Genomic DNA, 25,236 nt, shown 5'->3' on the forward strand with positions numbered 1-25,236 from the left:
GCTTGAGAAATTGCTCATTGCTAAGAAACGATTGTTTGTTTTTGACCATTTTAATTGAAAACAATCACAGTAATGTACTTAATTGTTAACCAGAAATGATTTGCTATTGAGATAAAACACGTCTGCTTTGTACCTTTAAAGAAAAGCTGTTCGGTAGACTGCTACTATGTACTGTAACTGTCTAAACAGCACATAGACAAAGTTGTCAAATAGTTTCTATACTGTCTTTGGTCTTACTAAAACGGTTACAAAGAAACACGCACGTTCTATGATTTTACGTCACTTAATCATGAAGCAGAGCGCAGGATTCCTATCATGTTGTAAAACAACACCACTTCCTCCAGCATGTACAGAGAAGTGTGGAGTGAGTGGCAGGCGAGCTTGATTGTATTCACTCTTCGCACCGATGTTATTTAGATTTTATGTCTAACCGCACCATGTCCACTGATTGACCAAACAGGTAAGAGCAGCACATAACTAAGCAATTGCCTCCGAACAAGGCATCTACTTACTGGTGGCTAACTAACATTAGCTAGCTAGCTAACAAACTTGCTAGCTAACGTTAGCTAAAATGTTAACCAACTGTAATATGTCGCTGACTTTGGTGTTATTGTTGCCTTACCTCTGAAGTTTGGTGCACATACTTCATTGATTTTATTGCATCCAGATTGCCACTGTACACACACTCACCAGGATGGCTGAAGAACGCAGGGTCTGTAGCAGTGCCTCACAAATTGAGTCAAAGGTGAGACGAGCTAACCGTAAATAGAGGCTTGCAAGAGATTATACTTGTTTTATGTATGTGATTCATTTATCAAAAACTGCTATTCAATGGAGGAATGCATTAAAAGTCATATTTTTTTCAGCCTCCCTCATCATCCTCTTCAATGAGGGAACTGGAATCTAAAAACTTGCATCTCAGAAGGAAGTTAAGCTCAGTGGAGGAAGAAAGTGCTTCTGTGATGCAAGAAAACAGACAACTGATCATTGAATTGGAAGCAGTGAATCTCGAACTTGCCAGCTCCAAAACCAAAGTATTCCAGCTTATGCAATTTCGTCCAACCTATTAATGATTATAACGCTATTCATGCAGGCCTTTACAGAGGGCCCAAATAATTGTTAATAATGTTGGGTTTGGTTCCACAGATGCTCAGCTTGAACTAAGACAAATTTGTTCACCTACAATGTTGACAGGTCCGGGTTCTGGGTTCCACCATAGGGTCTAAGACTTCTAGTGTGTGTCATATGAAGGAGGAGATTGAGGTTATGGAGGCTGAGGTTGAGGCCCAAGGGAATGCACTCAGGTTGGTAGGAGAATACACACACACACACACACAGATACACCTTTGTGAATGCAGTTGTGCTAGATGTGTTGCCATGTTCATTGTAGAGATACAGAAAAGAGGCTGGAGGAGACTGAAGAGACATTGGTCATAAAGAGCAGACTAGTGGACCAGCTACAAGAGGAGCTGATGGCTGCTAGGGCTGAGTTAGAAAACAGGACTAATCAGGGGATAAGGTAAGTAGTGATTCTATTTTCTTTAACAATCGCCACTTACTATAAACACGGAGTTCTCAAAACATTAAGAACACCTTGCTAATATTGAGTTGCACCCCCCCTTTTGCCTTCAGAACAGCCTCAGTTAGTCAGGGCATGGACTCTACAAGGTGTCGAAAGCGTTGCACAGGGATGCTGGCCCATGTTGACTCCAATGCTTCCCACAGTTGTCAAGTTGGCTGGATGTCCTTCGGGTGGTGTACCATTCTTGATACACACAGGAAACTGTTGAGCGTGAAAAACCCAGCAGTGTTGCAGTTATTGACACACAATGGTGCGCCTGGCACCCACTACCGTACCCTGTTCAAGGCACTTAAATCTTTTGTCTTGTCCATTCACCCTCTAAATGGCACACATACACACTCTGTCTCAATGCTTAAAAATCCTTCTTTAACCTGTCTCCTCCCCTTCATCTACACTGGTTGAAGTGAATTTAACAGGTGACATAAATAAGCGATCATAGCTTTCACCTGGCCAGTCTGTCATGGAAAGGACAGGTGTTCTTAATGTTTTGTATACTGTAATACACATCACCTGATGTCACCTCCTTGTACTAGTGCTTGTTTGTTAACTAAGATATACAGTTGAAGTTGACATACACCTTAGCTAAATACATTTAAACTCAGTTTTTCACAATTCCTGACATTTAATCCTAGTAAAAATTCCCTGTTTTAGGTCAGTTAGGATCACCACTTTATTTTAAGAATGTGAAATGCCAGAATAATAGTAGAGAGTGATTTATTTCAGCTTTTTTTCTTTCATCACATTCCCAGTGGGCCAGAAGTTTACATACTCAATTAGTATTTGGTAGCGTTGCCTTTAAATTGTTTAACTTGGGTCAAACGTTCCGGGTAGCCTTCCACAAGCTTCCCACAATAAGTTGTGTGAATTTTGGCCCATTCCTCCTGACAGAGCTGGTGAAACTGACCTCCACAACCTGTGGAGGTCTGCAATTTTTTTCCTGAGGTCTTGGCTGATTTCTTTTAGATTTTCTCATGATGTCAAGCAAAGAGACACTGAGTTTGAAGGTGGGCCTTGAAATACATCCACAGGTACACCTCCAATTGACTCAAATGATGTAAATTAGCCTATCAGAAGCTTCTAAAGCCATGATGTAATTTTCTGGTATTTTCCAGGCTGTTTAAAGGCACAGTCAACTCGTAAACTTCTGACCCACTGGAATTGTGATACAGTGAATTGTAAGTGAAATAATCTCTGTAAACAATTGTTGGAAAAATTACTTGTCATGCACAAAGTAGATGTCCTAACAGACTTGACAAAACTGTAGTTTGTTAACAAGAAATTTGTGGAGTGGTTGATACACAACTCGTTTATGTAAACTTCCGACTACAACTGTATTTTCTATTCATCCCAAAGAGTTGAGCAACAGAGAAAGGAAGCTCTTGTTACTGCAGAGAGGCAGACATTGGCTCTCCAGAGTTACAAGGGAAATATGTCTGAGAAACTGAAGAAGGTATGGAATAAGACGAATGACGAGTCGAGCTATGTAAATGACAAAAATGTAAATGTATTTTAAGCCTGTTTGTTCAGAATAAATGCTTGTCAGTACATGGTGAAATGCGCTGCTTATGTTTAGACATTGAAGTCTTTGATTGTATAGCGACGGGATGCTGTGTTGTGGTCCATAGGTGTTGGACAACGAGGCCAGACTGAAGGAGGCTCTTATCCAGTGTGATAAAGAGAGAGTGGTGTGGGAGAGGAGGTGTCTTCAGCTAGAGCAGGACAAGACCGACATGAACCAGCTGATCGGGTTGGTACTCAAGTGTCTGCTCGTCATATCTTACTTATTAGTTTCTGAATCAACCTCTGAAAATGTGTCTTCATCTCAAATAGATTCATCTCTGTGGTTACACTTCACTTGAATCATCTGTGATGAGAAGGACCGTGTAAAAAGGACCATTGTTCTTAAAACCATGATATGTGGATATGGTTGAGATTGGTTGTAGTTAGTAGAATACTAATACCACTGTGATGGACATGCCTTTCGTAATAGTAGTTGGGAATCTCTCTGACCAGCCAGTTGAAGGAAGAGTCGGTCAGAGCCAAGGAGATGAGTGTAGAGAGCGCCACGTTGCGTTCTCGTCTGGAAGAGGCCTCTATCCAGGCTGTGGAGCTGAAGAGAAGACTGAGTGACAGGGAGATAGTTGAGAAGGACATAGAGGTGTTGAGGAAGGAGTGTGGGGACCTACGCCACCTCACTACCAGCCAGGAGCAGAGACTGGAGCACTGTCAGAGAGAAGCACAGCAGAGCCAGGCTGAACAGGCCAGCCTAGAGGCCATCCTCAGCCTGCTGTATCTTAGAGAGGTGAGCCTAGCGCCATACTCCCTACTATACTCTCAAACTATACCCTCTGTGTATTGTTTATACATGCTATATTCTGTATGCTGTATGTGCCCCATACAACCATAGTGCACCCTGCTTATTGCTAACTCAGCATACCCTCAACTCTGTTCCAGACAATGATGGTGGACAAAATGTAATATACTGTTATGTAAAAGTGACCTAAATATTTGTTATAGAGTGGAGGGGGATCACTCTGTGCTAAGCCTTGTCTGCCAGCTCCAGTCTGTGATGTCCCCAAACTCAAGCCAGGTGATTTCCCTAGCTTACTCTTCAATACTATACATCGTATTGTAGTCTGTATAACCTGCGTGTACAAAACACTATCATGCACTTTCCATGACACAGGTGAATCCAGGTGAGAGCTATGATCCCTTATTGATGTCACTTGTTAAAGCCACTTCAATCAGTGTAGATGAAGGGGAGGAGACAAGTCAAATAAGGATTTTTACATTTACATTTACGTCATTTAGCAGACGCTCTTATCCAGAGCGACTTACAAATTGGTGCATTCACCTTAAGATATCCAGTGGAACAACCACTTTACAATAGTACATCTATATATTTTTTGGGGGGGAGGGTAGGGGGGAGGGTTAGAAGGATTACTTAATCCTATCCCAGGTATTCCTTAAAGAGGTGGGGTTTCAGGTGTCACCGGAAGGTGGTGATTGACTCCGCTGTCCTGGCGTCATGAGGGAGCTTGTTCCACCATTGGGGTGCCAGAGCAGCGAACAGTTTTGCCTGGGCTGAGCGGGATCTGTGCTTCCGCAGAGGTAGGGAGGCGAGCAGGCCAGAGGTGGATGAACGCAGTGCCCTTCTTTGGGTGTAGGGACTGATCAGAACCTGAAGGTACGGAGGTGCCGCTCCCCTCACAGCTCCGTAGGCAAGCACCATGGTCTTGTAGCAGATGCGAGCTTCAACTGGAAGCCAGTGGAGTGTGCGGAGGAGCAGGGTGACGTGAGAGAACTTGGGAAGGTTGAACACCAGACGGGCTGCAGCGTTCTGGATGAGTTGTAGGGGTTTAATGGCACAGGCAGGGAGCCCCGCCAACAGTGAGTTGCAGTAATCCAGATGGGAGATGACAAGTGCCTGAATTAGGACCTGCGCCGCTTCCTGTGTGAGGCAGGGTCGTACTCTGCGAATGTTGTAGAGCATGTACGTACAGGATCGGGTCACCGCCTTGACGTTAGCGGAGAACGACAGGGTGTTGTCCAGGGTCACGCCAAGGCTCTTAGCACTCTGGGAGCAGCACACAATGAAGTTGTCAACTGTGATGGCGAGATCATGGAACAGGCAGTCCTTCCCTGGGAGGAAGAGCAGCTCCGTCTTGCCGAGGTTCAGCTTGAGGTGGTGATCCGTCATCCACACTGATATGTCTGCCAGACATGCAGAGATGCGATTCGCCACCTGGTTATCAGAAGGGGGAAAGGAGAAGATGAATTGTGTGTCGTCTGCATAGCAATAATAGGAGAGACCATGTGAGGATATGACAGAGCCAAGTGACTTGGTGTATAGCGAGAATAGGAGAGGGCCTAGAACTGAGCCCTGGGGGACACTAGTAGTGAGAGCACGTGGTGCGGAGACGGATTCTCGCCACGCCACCTGGTAGGAGCGACCTGTCAGGTAGGACGCAATCCAAGAGTGAGCCATGCCGGATTTTTAAGCCTTGAGACATGAATTGCGTATGTTTTCCATTTAGAGTGTGAATGGGCGAGTGCCTTTTGAACAGGGCATGGTAGTAGGTACCAGGCACACCTGTTTGTGTCAAGATCTGCAATGCTGCTGTTTTTTTTTTTTATACTCAAGTTTCCCGTGTGTATCAAGAATGGTCCACCACCCAAAGAACATCCAGCCAACTTGACACAACTGTGGGAAGCATTGGAGTCAACATGGGTCAGCTTTCGACATCGTGTAGAGTCCATGCCCTGACGAATTGAGGCTGTTCTGAGGGCAAAAGGGGGTGCAACTCAATATTTGGAAGGTCTTCCTAATGTTTTGTACACTCAATTTATAGCACATATCTAATCTCCCATCTCTAGGCCATGTATACAGTAGAGTAGGTAAACTCTAACAATATCTTTCTTCCTTGCATGCCGTAACATTGTGGATACACATGAAAAATGCAAAGTATGTTTGTATCCTCCCAAAAAATGGTCTGTTTGTTTTTTGTGTCTACGGTGTGTCAGGGGAGCAGTACCAGCAGCTGCTGCCTGTGTTGCGTGCTGTGGAGCAGGAGAGAGTCACGCAGGCAGCTCTAGCCCTGGACCTGCAGGAGAGACTAAGGCAGACCCAGAAGGAGATGACTGCCCTACAGAACAACATGAACCAGAGAGACCTCCAGCTACAGAAACTGCACACAGAGCTGCAGGAGAGGACAGTACAAATTAACCAGCTGGAGAGAGAGGTAAGGATGGACACATGAATAGTGTACTGTACAACCATTTTTATTATGAGTGGTCTCAAATCAAGGAAGAAGGCTGTATCTCCAAGGAATCTGAGTTACATAGTGTCAAATACCAGTGTCAGAAATTTTGAGATTTGTGGCCAGATATATACACTGCTCCAAAAAATAAATGGAACACTTAAACAACACAATGTAACTCCAAGTCAATCACACTTCTGTGAAATCAAACTGTCCACTTCGGAAGCAACACTGATTGACAATGAATTTCACATGCTGTTGTGCAAATGGAATAGACAACAGGTGGAAATTATAGGCAATTAGCAAGACACCCCCAATAAAGGAGTGGTTCTGCAGGTGGTGACCACAGACCCCTTCTCAGTTCCTATGCTTCCTGGCTGATGTTTTGGTCACTTTTGAATGCTGGCGGTGCTTTCACTCTAGTGGTAGCATGAGACGGAGTCTACAACCCACACAAGTGGCTCAGGTAGTGCAGCTCATCCAGGATGGCACATCAATGCGAGCTGTGGCAAGAAGGTTTGCTGTGTCTGTCAGCGTAGTGTCCAGAGCATGGAGGCGCTACCAGGAGACAGGCCAGTACATGAGGAGACGTGGAGGAGGCCGTAGGAGGGCAACAACCCAGCAGCAGGACCGCTACCTCCGCCTTTGTGCAAGGAGGAGCAGGAGGAGCACTCTCCGAGCCCTGCAAAATGACCTCCAGCAGCGACAAATGTGCATGTGTCTGCTCAAACGGTCAGAAACAGACTCCATGAGGGTGGTATGAGGGCCCGACGTCCACAGGTGGGGGTTGTGCTTACAGCCCAACACCGTGCAGGACGTTTGGCATTTGCCAGAGAACACCAAGATTGGCAAATTCGCCACTGGCGCCCTGTGCTCTTCACAGATGAAAGCAGGTTCACACTGAGCACATGTGACAGACGTGACAGAGTCTGGAGACGCAGTGGAGAACGTTCTGCTACCTGCAACATCCTCCAACATGACCGGTTTGGCAGTGGGTCAGTCATGGTAGGAGGTGGCATTTCTTTGGGGGGCTGCACAGCCCTCCATGTGCTCGCCAGAGGTAGCCTGACTGCCATTAGGTACAGAGATGAGATCCTCAGACCCCTTGTGAGACCATATGCTGGTGCGGTTGGCCCTGGGTTCCTCCTAATGCAAGACAATGCTAGACCTCATGTGGCTGGAGTGTGTCAGCAGTTCCTGCAAGAGGAAGGCATTGATGCTATGGACTGGCCCGCCCGATCCCCAGACCTGAATCCAATTGAGCACATCTGGGACATCATGTCTCGCTCCATCCACCAACGCCACGTTGCACCACAGACTGTCCAGGAGTTTGCGGATGCTTTAGTCCAGGTTTGGGAGGAGATCCCTCAGGAGACCATCCGCCACCTCATCAGGAGCATGCCCAGGCGTTGTAGGGAGGTCATACAGGCACGTGGAGGCCACACACACTACTGAGCCTCATTTTGACTTGTTTTAAGGACATTACATCAAAGTTGGATCAACCTGTAGTGTGGTTTTCCACTTTAATTTTGAGTGTGACTCCAAATCCAGACCTCCATGGGTTGATAAATTGGATTTCCATTGATTCTTTTTGTGTGATTTTGTTGTCAGCACATTCAACTATGTAAAGCTAAAAGTATTTAATAAGATTATTTCATTCATTCAGATCTAGGATGTGTTATTTTAGTGTTCCTTTTATTTTTTTGAGCTGTGTTGTGTGTGTGTGTGTGTGTGTGTGTGTGTATATCTCACACACACACACACACACACACACACACACACACACACACACACACACACAGAGTTCAAGTTGGAAGTTTACATACACCTTAGCCAAATACATTTAAACTCAGTTTTTCACAATTCCTGACATTTAATCCTAGTAAAATGTCCTTGTCTTAGGTCAGTTAGCATCACCACTTTATTTTAAGAATGTGAAATGCCAGAATAATAGTAGAGTGATTTATTTCAGCTTTTTTCTTTCATCACATTCCCAGTGGGTCAGAAGTTCACATACACTCAATTAGTATTTGGTAGCGTTGCCTTTAAATTGTTTAACTTGGGTCAAACATTTCGGGTAGCCTTCCACAAGCTTCCCACAATACGTTGGGTGAATTTTGGCTCATTCCTCCTGACAGAGCTGGTGTAACTGAGTCAGGTTTGTAGGCGTCCTTGCTCGCACACGCTTTTTCAGTTCTGCCCACAAATTTTCTATGGGATTGAGGTCAGGGCTTTGCGATGGCCACTCCAATACCTTGACTTTGTTGTCCGTAAGCCATTTTTCCACAACTTTGGAAGTATGCTTGTGGTCATTGTCCATTTGGAAGACCATTTGCGACCAAGCTTTAACGTCCTGACTGATGTCTTGATGTTGCTTCAATATATCCACATAATTTTCCTTTCCTCATTATGCCATCTATTTTGTGAAGTGCACCAGTCCCTCCTACAGCAAAGCACCCCCACAACATGATGCTGCCACCCCCGTGCTTTACTGTTGGGATGGTGTTCTTTGGCTTGCAAGCCTTCCCCTTTTTCCTCCAAACATAACAATGGTCATTATGGCCAAACAGTTCTAGTTTTGTTTCATCAGACCAGAGGACATTTCTCCAAAAAGTATGATCTTTGTCCCCATGTGCAGTGCGTAGTCTGGCTTTTTTATGGCGGTTTTGGAGCAGTGGCTTCTTCCTTGCTGAGCGGCTTTTCAGGTTATGTCGATATTGGACTCTTTTTACTGTGGATATAGATACTTTTGTACCTGTTTCCTCCAGCATCTTCACAAGGTCCTTTGCTGTTGTTCTGGGATTGATTTGCACTTTTCGCACTAAAGTACGTTCATCTATAGGAGACAGAATGCGTCTCCTTCCTGAGTGGTATGACGGCTGCGTGGTCCCATGGTGTTTATACTTGCATACTATTGTTTGTACAGATGAACATGGTACCTTCAGGTGTTTGGAAATTGCTCCCAAGGATGAACCAGACTTGTTGAGGTCTACAATTATTATTGAGGTCTTGGCTGATTTCTTTTGATTTTCCCATGATGTCAAGCAAGGAGGCACCGAGTTTGAAGGTGGGCCTTGAAATACATCCACAGGTACACCTCCAATTGACTAGAATGATGTCAATTAATCTATCAGAAGCTTCTAAAGCTGTGACATTTTCTGGATTTTTCAAAGCTGTTTAAAGGCACAGTCAACTTAGTGTATGTAAACTTCTGACCCACTGGAATTGTGATACGGTGAATTATAAGTGAAATAATCTGTCTGTCAACAATTGTTGGAAAAATTACTTGTGTCATGCACAAAGTAGATGACCTAACAGACTTGCCAAAACTATAGTTTGTTCACAAGAAATATGTGGAGTGGTTGAAAAACAAGTTTTAATGACTCCAACCTAAGGGAATGTAAACTTCGACTTCAACTGTATCCACACTACCATTCAAAAGTTTGGGGTCACTTAGAAATGTCCATGTTTTTGAAAGAAAAATCCCAAAATTTGGTCCATTAAAATAACATAAAATTTATCAGAAATACAGTGTAGACATTGTTAATGTTGTAAATCACTATTGTAGCTGGAAACAGCTGATTTCTAATGGAATATCTACGTAGGCGTATTGAGGCCCATTATCAGCAACCATCACTCCTGTTCCAATGGCAGGTTGTGTTAGCTAATCCAAGTTTATCATTTTAAAAGGCTAATTGATCATTAGAAAACCCTTTTGCAATTATGTTAGCACAGCTGAAAACTGTTGTGCTGATTTAATAAGCAATACAACTGGCCTTCTTTAGACTAGTTGAGTATCTCGAGCATTTGAATTTGTGGGTTCGATTACAGGCTCAAAATGACCAGAAACAAAGAACTTTCTTCTGAAACTCGTCAGTCTATTCTTTTTCTGAGAAATGAAGGCTATTCCATGTCAGAAATTGCCAAGAAACTGAAGATCTCGTACAATGCTGTGTACTACTCCCTTAACAGAAAAGGCTAAATAGGCTTTAACCAGAATAGAAAGAGGAGTGGGAGGTCCCGGTGCACAACTGAGCAAGAGGACAAGTACATTAGTGTCTAGTTTGAGAAACAGACACCTCACAAGTCCTCAACTGGCAGCTTCATTAAATAGTACCAGCAGAACACCAGTCTCAACGTCAACAGTGAAGAGGCGACTCCGGGATGCTGGCCTTTCTCCTATGGAATAGCCTTCATTTCTCAGAACAAGAATGGACTTTCTTCTGAAACTCATGAGTCTTTTGTTTCTGACCATTTTGAGCCAGTTTCGTACCCACAAATGCTAATGCTCCAGATAATCAACTAGTCTAAAGGTCAGTTGTATTGCTTATTTAATCAGAACAATTTTCAGCTGTGCTAACATAATTGCAAAAGGGTTTTCTAATGATCAATTAGCCTTTTTAAAATGATAAACTTGGATTAGCTAACAAAACGTGCCATTGGAACACAGGAGTGATCGTTGCTGATAATGGGCCTCTGTATGCCTTTGTAGATATTCCATAAAAAATCTGCTGTTTCAAGCTACAATAGTCATTTACAACATTAACAATGTCTACACTGTATTTCTGATCAATTTGATGTTATTTTAATGGACAAAAAAATGTGCTTTTCTTTCAAAAACAAGGACATTTCTAACTGACCCCAAACTTTTGAATGGTAGTGTGTATGTCATATATGGATACATACAGTACCAGTCAAAAGTTTGGACACACCTACTCATTCAAGGATTTTTCTTTATTTTCTACATTGTAGAATAATAGTGAAGACATCAAATCAATGAAATAACACATATGGAATCATGTAGTAACGAAAAAAGTGTCAAACAAATCCAAATATATTTGAGATTCTTCAAAGTAGCCACCCTTTGCCTTGATGACAGCTTTGCACACGCTTGGCATTCTCTCAACCAGCTTCATGAGGAAGTCACTTGGAATGCATTTCAATTAACAGGTGTGCCTTGCTAAAAGTGAATTTGTGGAATTTTGTTCCTTATTAATGGGTTTGAGCCAATCAGTTGTGTTGTGTCAAGGTAGGGGTGGTACACAGATTATACACATTTTGGCCAAGGGATCGGCGGAATAAGTTTAGAGGGTGTAATACAATGTAATATTATTAATCTACAATTTTATGTTCTTAACCCTGGGCAACATGGGCCTGGGAGGCTCACAGGGATATTGGTTGCCACAGTACTCCACCAATTGATATATATTTTTTCAACTCAATACTTCTTGTATTCCCCCAAAAATATAAATAAAATAAAAATATAAATGCACTTGTAATTCAAGCTTTAAAACTGCAGGTATCTCTTTACCTCATGAAAATATGTTGAATTGCAGGATAATAGCTTTAAAGCTGCAGCAAACATCATCAGCAAAACATCTCTGCCACATGGCAAAATGTGTAGAATTGCAGGAAATTAGTTTGAAAACTGCCACATTTTCTATCTGATGCCAATTGGCGGGCCTTTAAAATGTTCCTACCCAAGGCTCGAAACGTGGTTTGTCCGTCTATGCACTGCTGAAGTCCTAGTAAAACTCCTTGATTGCTATTTTTATCTCACTAGAGTTGTGATCTGATTATGAGGGTGTCCCAACAAGTTTGAGAACCCCTGGTGTACTGTATGTGTGACTGATGTCTGTCCCCTGGTGGTGAATGTTGTATTGCAGTTAATATTGCAAACGGACGTGGCATTTCCCCAAGTACGGATTCCAGCTTTCACTTATAACTGTATAACAGCTTTTCACGTATATTTCACGTATAACAGGCGGCTCTCGTACTGGGCCTGCAGGAGAGACTAAGGCGGGCCCAGGAGGAGATGACTACCCTACAGAACAACATGAACCAGAGAGACCTCCAGCTACAGAAACTATATACAGAGCTGCAGGAGAGGACAGTACAAATTAACCAGCTGGAGAGAGAGGTAAGGATGGCCACATGAATAGTGTACTGTACCACCATTTTTATTATGAGTGGTCTCAAATCAAGGAAGAAGGCTGTATCTCAAAGGAATCTGAGTAGCATAATGTCACATACCAGGACAAGTGAGGGTCTCACTCACAGAATCAGAGCAATAAGGCCTTAAACCAGTGCCTGAAACAAAAGATAACACTTGTTGTATACAGTATGTGACAGATGTCTGTCCCTAGTGGTGAATGTGTTGTATTGCAGTTAAGGAGGAAGAATGTCTGCCTGGCAACTACAGAGCAACAGTTAGAGAAGAAAGATGCAGGACTTTCACAGGCTGTAGAGAAGACCACTGAGTTGGAGCTGAACCTGCTGGTAATGATGAAGTACTCAACACACACACACTGAAAATAAATTGTGTTGTCACTATTCTATCAAATGCTGAAGTCGGCTACACTAAACAGACACTGTGTTGTCACTACTCACACCCACACACACACACACACACACACTCACACACACGTGCTTTCACTTACACATGTTGGGTCTGTCTAAATCCACAAGGATGCCTCCCTGCCTTTTGATTGAGACAGACCCAGTTCTCTCTTTTAACTCACATGCACGTCATTTCACACACAGGCTATGTTATATTTAAGTGGGCTAGTTAGTTAGTTGATGAAGTCTCTGGTTTGAAACGTAGGAGAAGAGCACCAGTATCCAGCACTTTAAAACCACTCTGGACTTGAAGAAGCGGGATTTCCAGCAGGAGTTGGAGGAGACTCAGAGAGTTGGCTCAGAGCAACGTAAGGAGCTACAGGATCAAATCAAAATGGTGAGAGGGTACATGTATTGTATTCCTTTATTCACACTTGACTGTTCATAAAAGTCACCCAAGGTTACAATAAGCAATTCCATGAACTTTACATACTTTGTCTTAGAATAGTTATACATGAAAGCTGGAATCCGTATACTTGGTGAAACTGCCACTTCCGTTTGTGGTATTACTGCAAACAAAGACCTCTGTTTTCCTTCACATCATTGCCCATCGTACTTTGCCACGATGCTGAATGCTCCTCTGCTCCGTTTCATTGACAAAACAATAAGAAATGCGCTGGGGGTGAAGAGTGGCACTGTTTCACCTTATTCTGAATTTCAGCTTTAACATACAGTACAGTAGATGTTTGGGCACCTGCAAATATACTTGTTTGCTGCCTGTTTCATGTGATTTTTGTCTGCCTGTCCTATACAGTTGCACTCTCAGAAAGCAGAGCTGGAGAAAGACTTCTCTTCATCCCAGCATGAGAGACAGGAGGCCCAGCACAGAGCAGAGAGACTTCAGACCTCCCTCAACCAGCTCACGCATGTATGTCTGCCCCATACACAACACACCTCACATCACATTACCTTTACCTAGAGTGCATTCGGAAAGTATTCAGACCCCTTGACTTTTTCCACATTTTGTTACGTTACAGCCTTATTCTAAAACGGATTAAATATAATTTTTCCCTCATCAATCTATACACAATACCACGTAATGACAAAGCGAAAGCAGGTTTTTTTTTACATAAGTATTCAGACCCTTTGCTATGAGACTTGAAATTGAGCTCAGGTGTCCATTGATCATCCTTGACATGTTTCTACAACTTGATTGGAGTCCACCTGTGGTAAATTCAATTGATTGGACATGGTTTCTAAAGGCACACACCTGTCTAATATAAGGTCACACAGTTGACAGTGCATGTCAGAGCAAAAACCAAGCCATGAGGTCGAAGGAATTGTCCGTAGAGCTCCGAGACAGGATTGTGTCGAGGTACATATCTGGGGAAGGTTACCAAAACATTTCTGCAGCATTGAAGGTCCCCAAGAACATGGTGGCCTCCATCATTCTTAAATGGAAGAAGTTTGGAACCACCAAGACTTCCTAAAGCTGATTGCCCGTACAAACTGAGCAATCGGGGGAGAAGGGCCTTGGTCAGGGAGGTGACCAAGAATGCAATGGTCACTCTGACAGAGTTCCAGAGTTCCTCTGTGGAGATGGAAGAAACTTCCAGAAGTGCAACCATCTGTAGCACTCCACCAATCAGGCCTTCATGGTAGTGTGGCCAGACGTAAGCCACTCGTCAGTAAAAGGCACATGACAGCACGCTTGGAGTTTGCCAAAAGGCACCTAAAGTGCTCTCAGACCATGAGAAACAAGATTGTCTGGTCTGATGAAACCAAGATTGAACTCTTTGGCCTCAATGCCAAATGTCACGTCTGGAGGAAACCTGCCACCATCCCTACAGTGAAGCATGGTGGTGGTGGTGGTGGTGGCAGCATCATGCTGTGGAGATGTTTTTCAGCTACAGGGACTGGGAGACTAGTCAGGATCGAGGGAAAGATGAACTGAGCAAAGTACAGCGAGATCCTTGATGAAAACCTGCTACAGAGTGCTCAGGACCTCAGACTGGGGTGAAGGATCACTTTCCAACAGGACAACGACCCTAAGCACACAGCCAAGACAACGCAGGAGTGGCTTCGGGTCAAGTCTCAGAATGTCCTTGAGTGGCCCAGCCAGAGCCCGGACGGGAACCCCATCGAACATCTCTGGAGAGACTTGAAAATAGCTGTGCAGTGATGCTCCCCATCCAATCTGACAGAGCTTGAGAGGATCTGCAGAGAAGAATGGGAGAAACTCCCCAAATACAGGTGTGCCAAGCTTGTAGCATCATACCCAAGAAGACTCGAGGCTGTAATCGCTGCCAAATGTGCTTCAACAAAGTACTGAATACTTATGTAAATGTAATATTTTATTTTTAATACATTTGCAAATATTTCTAAAAACCTGTTTTTGCTTTGTCATTGTGGGGTATTGCGTGTAGATTGATGGGGAAAAAACGATTTTGTCAATTTTAGAATAAGGCTGTAACGTAACAAAATGTAAAAAGTCAAGGGGTATGCAATGTAGATCTTCACAGATTTATAAATCACACCCACGTCATTGAGTTTGACACAGAACGACACAGCTGGGCATCTCAGTATTAATCTGACTAGTGCTATAATCCTGTCACTTCCTAGGATACAGAGACGAGAGCCAATCAAGACCAGGAGGCCTTGAGAGCTCTCAGAGTGCAGGCAACAGAGTATATTACCAAGGTCAGTCCTTATGAAAACATATGCTATGGCAAATTAGTTATCAACTAAATCAGACTTTTTTTCCTGTATCGGTCCTGTTGCAGGTGAGGTTTTTGGAGACAGCCCTGACAACATGCCAGGATGAGTTGAGCGACTGTATGCAACAGATAAAGGGAGTGAAGGGACGCTACGAGAGAGAGCTGGAGACAAGCGCTAAAGAAGTAGAACATGAAGACCTTCACCTTGCTTTAATTTCCTGTGAAACACAACATTCCAGACACATTGTGTGATATCTGTGGGTGGGATGTTGTAGTCTGGTCCCAGATCTGTTTTTGCTCTCTTGCCAACTCCTTGTCACTTCTTCTCAAGCTGAACATGACAATGTGTGGCATGACCATTCCATAAGGAGTGGGCAGGAGAGCAGACTGGCACTGAGGAATTTGGGAACAATGTGAAGGATATGAGACCCCAAAAAATCGAGGATATGAGACAAAAGTTAAATACATTTCTAACTTGTGAAGTGTATGGATGAAGACTAGTGAAGTTCAAACAGGCAGTTCCAGTGTTCTGTCCCCAGGTGGAGGCTCTGCAGGCAGAGATGAGGGGTAGCTCTCTGGTGTGTCAGAGCTCCAGTGAGCAGAACTTGCAGCTGCAGCACACTGTCCAGAGACAGCAGACCATGCTGCAGGAGAGCACCTCCCGTGTGGCGGAGCTAGAGGACAGACAGGCGCTGTTACTGGAGCAGGTAGACAGACAGACAGACAGACAGATACTTTACTGTCCTCAGAGAGGAACATTATTTCCACAGCCTGTAAGTTACATACAACATAATGAGCCAACCAGCGTCAGAGATTGAACATAAACACAACACAGCAGTACATACAACATTACAGTTTTAATTGAACTCGGTGAATGAACAAATCGACTACTAGAGCGCGTGAGCTGCAGTTGTCATATCTAATGTACGAGTTTGAGATGCAATACAAATGTCTCTATTTGGAAACATTCTTCATTGCTTTAACTGGTACAGTTCTTTATGTACAAAGCCAGCTTTTGTGGGCCAGCCTGAACTTCCTCTAAGGGCCCAGCAGGGTTAATAAAATAGAGCTCATATCTGTTTATAACTGACTGTGCATGCTTGCTGCTCATACTGTTCATGAGTGTTTTGAAAAGCCTAATTGTTTAGACAGATTCCTGTGTTCAAACTGATTACTTTCGGCTTGCAGGGGGTGACTATAGTGCAGGCCGATTTTGTTTCTTGAGCGGATGGTCGCGGGGCCGGAACATAATAATTTGTAGACTGCAAATTGACCACAAGAAGCCCAAATAGAAATAAAATTTGACTAAAACATAATAATTTCAAACGTTGCTTACATTTGTATATGATCACGTGTCTCTCTTATGTGTGGGAACACTTGGGAACAGATTTCCAAACTTAAAATCACTTGGCGCTGATTTCCTGGTGTTTTTACAGTATTTTATGTCCAACAATAATTTAAAAAAATGCTCAGAAAACTTGGGGGGCCAAATAAAACCACTTCCAGTTGGGGAACCCTGGTATAGTGGGTAAAAAGTAACTATTTGTTCAAATTTACAGTACAGTTTAGCAGACCATTTTATTGTCATGGTTTGGAGGTTTGTTGAGAGGGTTCAATGCACACACTGTGTGTGTGTGTGTGTGTGGTGTGTGCATTCCTCCAGGTGGTCCGCTTGGAGAAGGACCTGGAGAAAGAGAAGGTGTTAGCCTTCAAAGAGCTGAAGAGGAGAGACCAGAGAGCCCAGGAGGCCATAGAGGGACTGCAGGAGGCTAGTCAGCAGGCAGCGAGACGTGAGAGAGAAGCCCTGGAACTCTCCAACTCTGTCACGTGAGACTAGTTTTTACTCCCTCTACTATTCTCTACTCGTCTCTGCTCTAATCTATGCTATTCGACTCTACTCTAATCTATGTTACTGTACTCTACCAGGGTTTGAAACTGTGACAAACTCTTGCGTTTGTGAACGTTTGACTTGGCAGTGTGACACCAATTTTTAATTAGGCACTAGGGTGCCTGTTTATTTTTTTGCTGGTCACATTAGTTTTTCACCTCACTCAAGATTCAACCATGATTTGGTCAAACGGTAAAGTACATTATCCACATGATTCCTGCCCTGTGGCTTGTGCATGTTTTGCTGGGGCCTGTGGCTATGATGAGCGAGCCACTCTGTCCTTTCCCAGGGAACAAAATGCTCCTGGAGAAAAAAAGTGTTCAGATTTTTAAAATCCGATTGCTGGGGATAACACAGCTATCCTGTTGTCACAGTTGAAGAGGGGAGGTTCTCAGCTTTCTGTTGGTATCATTTTTATTCCTGAACTCTCAATTTTGACCTCAATAGCAACTATTCTTCAACCAAGATATTTGATATGGCTTTCATACAGAGTGTGTGAAATGTTGCGCATTTGCTATTGCAATTGCATAGGCATAATTGAGCTGTAGGCTACAACTGCAACGTTTTTTGGACTTGACATTTACTGTTAGATTAATACATGGCTGCCAGCATTGGGTATTATGTTTAGTGTTACCGATCAAGCTAATGTGTTTTGAGATTTTGCGTACTCAGGTGGTGAATTAGCCCAAAATAAATGAGCCTAGAATATTAGTGCACATGTAAAGATGTAGGCAAGATTGTCTCTATTGAACAAAATACAATTCAGAACATTCTGGAGACCTATTTTAACAGTAAAATGTAACAATAATAGCTTATTTGTCAAACCAAAATTCATGACATTCACTGGATTAGGTTGCAGAATATCTTGAATCATGTATTCTTTCATGGACATGTTAGATTAAAGAAGTTTATTTATTTATGTATGTATTTATTACCATCTCAGTAGTTTACACCTCTTAAAAGCACTTCGAATGACCTTTGTAAGATGATTACAAATGTTTTAAATTGTGTGAACTGTGAAAAATATTTGATGCAACCAAATCATGGGCTGGTGCCACCAACTGAAAAAGTTAGTGGTACCAGTGCCACCAGGGGAACATGTTGGTCTGCTCTACTCTATACTACTCTACTGCCAAGAACTGCACTTTACAACACTGCACACACACGACCGCTATTAAATGTATCATTTTGACTTACTCTACTGAAACAAGGCTGCTTGTTGTTCTTGAAAATGTTATAATACTGTAATAAAAATTATAGCTACAATTCCAAGTATAGCTTTTTACCAATGCTCAGACACAACAGTAAAGCTTCATTCAAGAGTCGGTGGGTGGAAGTTCTATCAACATCTGACTTCCATCACCAAGTGATAAGTCTTGTCTTGTACTAATCAAGCTAGTTACTGATTGCACCAGTCTAGTGATTAGGAGTCAAATGAAGCAAAGTCAAACACATGCATGCCTGCAGTAAGGGGAAGTCTATATAAACTGTCTAATTCCTGATAAGGAATTATGTTTAAGTTAAGGTCCCATATGGGTTTCGTTAAACTAGATGCCTTTGTAAAGATGCAGGTTTTGACAACATACTGTACTTTATTATGAAAGACCAAACAGAATACAGTGCAATGGACATCTTAACATTGGATTGGACGTTATTATGTAATTGTGTAATATCAGTTGTTTGTTTATAATCGATAGTTGTCAGAGCGCTCCATTGTTTGTTGTTGGGTGGCTGCATTATAAGGCCTCTTTCAGCTGCTGAGAAGCTGGGAATGCATTTGATATGGCCAGCTTAACTCCCTGAGTTACTTTGACCTTGGCATCTCCAACTGTCATGTTTGTCATTTTCATGAATACAGGCTTGCCTAAATAGACTTGTGCTGAGTTAAATGTTCTCCTTCAACATTGAGCCTAATGTCTGGTTGAGTGTATAATGTCAGTTAGCTGCAGGGCTTGGTGAAGCCAGTCTTCTGACTATAACGCTCTGTTCTCAGTATTTGTTGTTTGGCGACTGTGCTCTCTGTTAGGGGTATATAAGCAGTCTAGATAGCCCATCCCCAAAAGATCAACCGGAGAACAAACACAACATACTATAGACCAGTAGAAGGGAAAGCTTAGAGATGTTCCATCCTGCCCAGCTCAGTACAGGCCAGGGAACCAGGACACGCACAATATCACTGTTATACTTCTCCAGACATCCCAAACCTTTTGTTATACTCACTTGGTTTCTGCATTGACAATTATCATTGTAATCAGTGCAAGCGACTTTAGGGTGACAGTTTACAGACATAGCGTGCCTAGTAGCCTTGTGCTCCTGTTGTTGAGAGCCAGGGTTTGTCTGTGTCCTGTCCTGCAGGCAGTTGTCAGAGGACATGAATAAGGTTCAGGGAGAGCTGAGTGAGCGAGAGCAGCAGATGCTGCTTATACGGAGAGAGAGCGACACCAAGACCTTACAGCTCTCTAAGATGGAGAAGATGCTAGCCGAGACCAGAGGAAAGCTGGACAAGAAGACAGAGTCTGGTACGGAAAGTAAAGGGCGGGACAACCGAGACAATATGGGTCTGTATCAATATCCTTACTTTAAGTCACTGAGCTTCTTCTCTGAAATGCATGAGAACTGCATTGTTTTGGTTATATGGATAAACTATCATAGAAGGATTAAAATGTGCTCTTAGAAAAGGTCGTTCCTAGAACCGTAAAGGGGTTCTTCAATTGTGTCCATAGGTTGGGAGAACCCTCTGAAAGAAACTATTTTTTTTGTTCCAAGTAGAACCTTTTCAAGGTTCTACGTCAGGGGTGGGCAAACTTTGGATCCGGCCTGTGAGCCCATTCAATCGCCCCCCAAAAATTATTTTGGGGTAAACACTCCAGGCCAATCTTGAATGTCTCAAACTAAATAGAAAGTATGTAGCTTTAGAATGGACCTACATGCTTTTTTTGTCTGGCCCGCAAATGGCTTTTGACAAACATTTTGAGAGAGAAAAATCTGTGTGGCCCTCTGCTGAATTTTGAAATCCCAATGTGGCCCTTGAGCCAAAATAATTGTCCATCCCTGTTCTACGTGGAACCCTTACAGGATCCCTTACACCACTAACAGGTTCTAAGTTCGTAGAACCTTTTTCACCATCAAAGGGTTCTACCTGGAACCAAAAAGTGTTCTCCTATGGGGACAAACGAAGTACCCTTTTTTCTAAGTGTAGTTATGTGACAGTGCATGTGCCCTTGATGATTGATTGATTTAATTTATTGGATAATTATTGGGTAAGTATTAGGCTGCTCCAGATGCATACAACATAAAAAATCTAAATCTAAGTATCTACTTTTGATAGCAATTAACTTTACAGAGTAACTAACTGTCTGTGTTCAAATGTTATTAGTCACATGCGACGAATACAACCTTACAGTGAAATGCTTACTTACGAGCCCTTAACCGACAGTGCAGTTTCAATAAGGAGCCGTAAAAATTAACAATATATACAGGGGGGTGCCGGTACAGAGTCGATGTGTTGGGGCACCGGTTAGTTGAGGTAGTATGTACATGTAGGTAGAGTTAATTAAAGTGACTATGCATAGATTACAACAGAGTGGCAGTGGTGTGGAGATGGGAAGGGGCAGGGGAAATGTGAATAGTCTGGGTAGCCATTTGACTAGATGTTCAGGAGTCATATGGCTTGGGGGTAGAAGCTGTTTAGAAGCATCTTGGACCTAGACTTGGCGCTCCGGTACTGCTTGCCGTGTGGTAGCAGAGAGAACAGTCTATGACTAGGGTGGCTGGAGTATTTAACCATTTTTTTGTCCCCAGGGATGTACTGGGCTGTTCGCACTACCCTCTGTAGTGCCTTGTCGGTCGGAGGCCGAGCAGTTGCCATACCAGGCAGTGATGCAACCGGTCAGGATGCTCTCGATGGTGCAGCTGTAGAAGCTTTTGAGGACCCATGCCAAATCTTTTCAGTCTCCTGAGGGGGAATAGGTTTTGTCGTGCCCGCTTCGCGACTGTAATGGTGTGCTTGGACCATGTTAGTTTGTTGGTGATGTGGACACCAAGGAACTTGAAGCTCTCAACCTGCTCCACTGCAGCCCCGTCAATGAGAATGGGGGGCGTGCTCGGTCCTCTTTTTCCTGTAGTCCACAATCATCTCCTTTGTCTTGATCACGTTGAGGGAGAGGTTGTTGTCCTGGCACCACACGGCCAAGTCTCTGACCTCCTCCCTTTAGGCTGTCTCGTTGTTGTCGGTGATCAGGCCTACCACTGTTGTGTCATCGGCAAATTTAATGATGGTGTTGGAGTCGTGCCTGGCCGTGCAGTCGTGAGTGAACAGGGAGTACAGGAGGCGACTGAGCACGCACCCCTGAGGGGCCCCTGTGTTGAGGATCAGTGTGGCGGATGTGTTGTTACCTACCCTTACCACCTAGGGGGCGGCCCGTCAGGAAGTCCAGGATCCAGTTGCAGAGGGAGGTGTTTAGTCCCAGGGTCCTTAGCTTATTGATGAGCTTGGAGGGCACTATGGTGTGGAACGCTAAAGCTGTAGTCAATGAATAGCATTCTCATATAGGTGTTCCTTTTGTCCAGGTGGGAAAGGGCAGTGTGGAGTGCAATAGAGACTGTATCATCTGTGGATCTGTTGGGGTGGTATGCAAATTGGAGTGGGTCTAGGGTTTCTGGGATGATGGTGTTGATGTGAGTGCTACGGGTCAGTAGTCATTTAGGCAGGTTACCTTAGTATTCTTGGGCACAGGCACTATGGTGGTCTGCTTAAAACATGTTGGTATTACAGACTCAGACAGGGAGAGGTTGAAAATGTCAGTGAAGACACTTGCTAGTTGGTCAGTGCATGCTCACAGTACACGTCCTGGTAATCCGTCTGGCCCTGTGGCCTTGTGAATGTTGACCTGTCTAAAAGTCTTACTCACATCGGCTGCGGAGAGCGTGATCACACTCTTCAGATACAGCTGGTGCTCTCTTGCATGTTTCAGTGTTATTTGCCTCAAAGCGAGCATAGAAGTAGTTTAGCTCATCCGGTAGGCTCGTGTCACTGGGCAGCTCTCGGCTGTGCTTCACTTTGTAGTCTGTAATGGTTTGCAGGCCCTGCCACATCCAACGAGTGTCAGTGCCGGTGTAGTACGACTCGATCTTAATCCTGTATTGACGGTTTGTCGGAGAGCATAGCGGGATTTCTAATAAGCTTCTGGGTTAGAGTCCCGCTCCTTGAAAGCGGTAGCTCTAGCCTTTAGCTCAGTGCGGATGCTGCCTGTAATCCATGGTTTCTGGTTGGGGTATGTACGTACAGTCACTGTGGGGACGACGTCATCGCTGCACTTATTGATAAGTCAATGACTGATGTGGTGTACTCCTCAATGCCATTGGAGGAATCCCGGAACATATTCCATCTGTGCTAGAAAAACAGTCCTGTACCTTAGCATCTGCTTCATCTGACCTCTTCTTTATTGATCTAGTCACTGGTGTTTCCTGCTTTAATTTTAGCTTGTAAGCGGGAATCAGGAGGATAGAATTTGATTTATACAAGTATCTTCTTTTTATAGCAATTAACTTTACAGCGTAAGTAACTGTCTGTGTTCTGATGCTATCCCTGTGTATTTTAGCAACTTTTAGATCTTCTTTGTCTGAGCGTCTGTGTCTTTAGGGGCCACTTTCCAGGTCACAGATTAAGCAGAGTCCTTGATTTAAATGCGCGTTCAGAATCTCGTCGAGGACTAGGCTTTATCTGGTGTCATCTCTCCCTCTGAGTGACTGTTTCTAACCTTGTTGTTCTTTGGGCCTTGTCCGGTTCAGTCCAGGATCTGGAGGAGAAGGTGTGTTTCACCAGGAAGGACAGGAGGAACTCCCTCCACCGCACCCAGCTGCTGGAGAGCCAGATGAAGACGGTGAAGGGAGAGCTGGTGGACACACTGGACCACCTGCAGGAGCTACGAGACCGGTTGAGACGCTCACAGGCCAACGCAGAGCAGCGCAAAGTTGACATGGAGAAACTGCAAGCAGGGATGAGGTGAGAGAGCCCCAAATGCAAACAGTCCTGTCCGTTGGCCTCATCTTGTGTTCCTACAGATGAGTTGGGCAGAAGCCCCTTCATCCCTCTCCCAAGTCATTTAGTACCTGAGGCTCCATTTGGTACCTGGTACTTTGGCCTCTCACTTCACTCCTTTTCAACAATGGGTCCATAACACCTCAAGCTTGAAGCTTGACGACAAAGCTGAATCCAAATACTTTTTTATTTGTAAAAATGTATATTGCCTCAAAGTAATGTTAAAATAATTACTGTATCTGTCCCCAAATTATCTGCTCCCAAATTATTTGAAATACTTAGCTACTTTGCTTTTGCGGGCGCCGAAGACGTGGATGTCGATTATGGCAGCCCCCCGCACCTCTGATTCAGAGGGGTTGGGTTCATTGCAGAAGACACATTTCAGTTGAATACATTCAATTGGACAACTGACTAGGTATCCTCCTTTTACTCAGTTTTTTTGTGACTTGATTTTCGTTGGGGGTTGACAAACACTGTGAACTTATTTCAGCTCCTATTCCCAGCACTTCTTACCCTGTCTGGGTTGTGTGGGAACTTGGAGCCAAACCAGAGTGTAAATTATTACCAAAGGACTGTGCTACAAGCCAATGGGAAAGAAGCAAAAATATGATGACCATGGTTCTGTTTTTAACTTGTGTAAAATTAGATAAACGCTGTGTTGCTTCTGTGGTGTTCTATTGTCAAGGGTTGTCCAAGGTTATGTGCTTAAAGTAATTTTCCAGGGGACAAAGACTGAACGTGGCTGTGACCCCACTCTCCAAGAGTGTCTCAGAGGGAGTTGGGATATGCAAAAAACACATGTCCAATTCACACATGCGTATTAATACACACTTGTACATGAAACGGGAGAAATATAATCATCCTAATTAGTTATTATTATTAGTGGGGCTTGCGAAGCAAGAGTCCCCACTTTAAAGGTTAGCCTAATTTCAGGTTATGCGACAAAACAAATAGTCATTGTGTAGAGAATCATTGTACCATCTAACAGCTTTGAAATATATTCTCCATAACAAAAAATATTGTATTTTCAGAAGTTTGAAGCTATTGTACAAAACTGAAAGTAAACGCAAAAGCAAACTTAAGAATGGGAAGCATAGAAATAGCGCACGTAGAACAGATCTACTGCTTCGTAGACTTGCTTTCATCGAGAATGACAGATCTATAATGCACATTTCTATATGGATTTGGTCGGGTCGCCCAAAAAGTTACATATTGCCGCTTTAAATCTTTGACATTCTTCTGACTTTTATTATTATTTAGAAAGCTACTCCTACACTGTTTTTAAAGCTAGGAACGCCATTCAAACTTTAACATGCATATCGGTCTGGAATATTGTGCTTTATCTTTTATACTTTTTAAACTATTAAGCTACTTCTCTGCTAATCAAATCTGATGTCGGTACAGAAATATCTGCTACTAACAATACAGCTGTTTTAGTAACTGCATAAACTGTAATTTTTTTATCACGTTTTCATAACATTAAATGCCTTATGAAATAATGACAGAAAAAAGCTTGTTAATGGAAATTTCAAAGCCCAAAATAGTGAACATTCAATTTCCAAAATATAAAAATATTCCATTGTCTCTGTCAGGTCCACATTGGGTAGATATCAATAGGAAATTACTGTGAAATAATACTAAATTTCAGTTGTGTATATTACTTTTTCCATTGCCTTAGTCATTTAACCTCTGCTCAGGCAGTAGCAGCCAGACAACATTATCTCTGTAGCCTACTCCCCATACTGTTCTGTCTAGTCATCCTGTCTACATTTACATTTAAGTCATTTAGCAGACGCTCTTATCCAGAGCGACTTACAAATTGGTGGATTCACCTTATGATATCCAGTCATTCAAAGAAGATAAAGTATACTTTCACAAACTGTCTATCCCTCTCTCTCGTCGGTGTCTTG

At 43.3% G+C, this 25,236-nt stretch overlaps 1 protein-coding gene across 4 annotated transcripts in view; it reads left to right on the forward strand.

Moving 5' to 3' along the window:
• Nucleotides 1-83: 83 nt before the first annotated feature.
• The window catches only part of LOC106560319 (coiled-coil domain-containing protein 18), a 54,126-nt gene continuing 28,973 nt past the window's right edge, over nt 84-25,236 (forward strand). The window contains exons 1-20 of one of the 4 annotated variants that reach the window (XM_014123109.2): nt 84-460; nt 668-745; nt 867-1,034; nt 1,195-1,304; nt 1,391-1,519; nt 2,936-3,032; nt 3,208-3,329; nt 3,596-3,884; nt 4,100-4,172; nt 6,107-6,324; nt 12,107-12,262; nt 12,511-12,621; nt 12,947-13,078; nt 13,496-13,609; nt 15,304-15,381; nt 15,465-15,581; nt 15,938-16,105; nt 17,062-17,225; nt 19,642-19,844; nt 23,077-23,290. In XM_014123109.2, the coding sequence (XP_013978584.2) occupies nt 695-745; nt 867-1,034; nt 1,195-1,304; nt 1,391-1,519; nt 2,936-3,032; nt 3,208-3,329; nt 3,596-3,884; nt 4,100-4,172; nt 6,107-6,324; nt 12,107-12,262; nt 12,511-12,621; nt 12,947-13,078; nt 13,496-13,609; nt 15,304-15,381; nt 15,465-15,581; nt 15,938-16,105; nt 17,062-17,225; nt 19,642-19,844; nt 23,077-23,290 (2,714 nt within the window). In that variant the 5' untranslated portion in view covers nt 84-460; nt 668-694. Of the gene's footprint in view, nt 461-667; nt 746-866; nt 1,035-1,194; nt 1,305-1,390; nt 1,520-2,935; nt 3,033-3,207; nt 3,330-3,572; nt 3,885-4,099; nt 4,173-6,106; nt 6,325-12,106; nt 12,263-12,510; nt 12,622-12,946; nt 13,079-13,495; nt 13,610-15,303; nt 15,382-15,464; nt 15,582-15,937; nt 16,106-17,061; nt 17,226-19,641; nt 19,845-23,076; nt 23,291-25,236 lie in introns of those variants that run through there. The other 3 variants (XM_014123112.2, XM_014123111.2, XM_014123113.2) reach the window with 3 other exon arrangements.

The sequence above is a fragment of the Salmo salar genome, chromosome ssa10 (genome assembly GCF_905237065.1).
Source record: "Salmo salar chromosome ssa10, Ssal_v3.1, whole genome shotgun sequence".
Classification (NCBI taxonomy): Eukaryota; Metazoa; Chordata; class Actinopteri; order Salmoniformes; family Salmonidae; genus Salmo; species Salmo salar.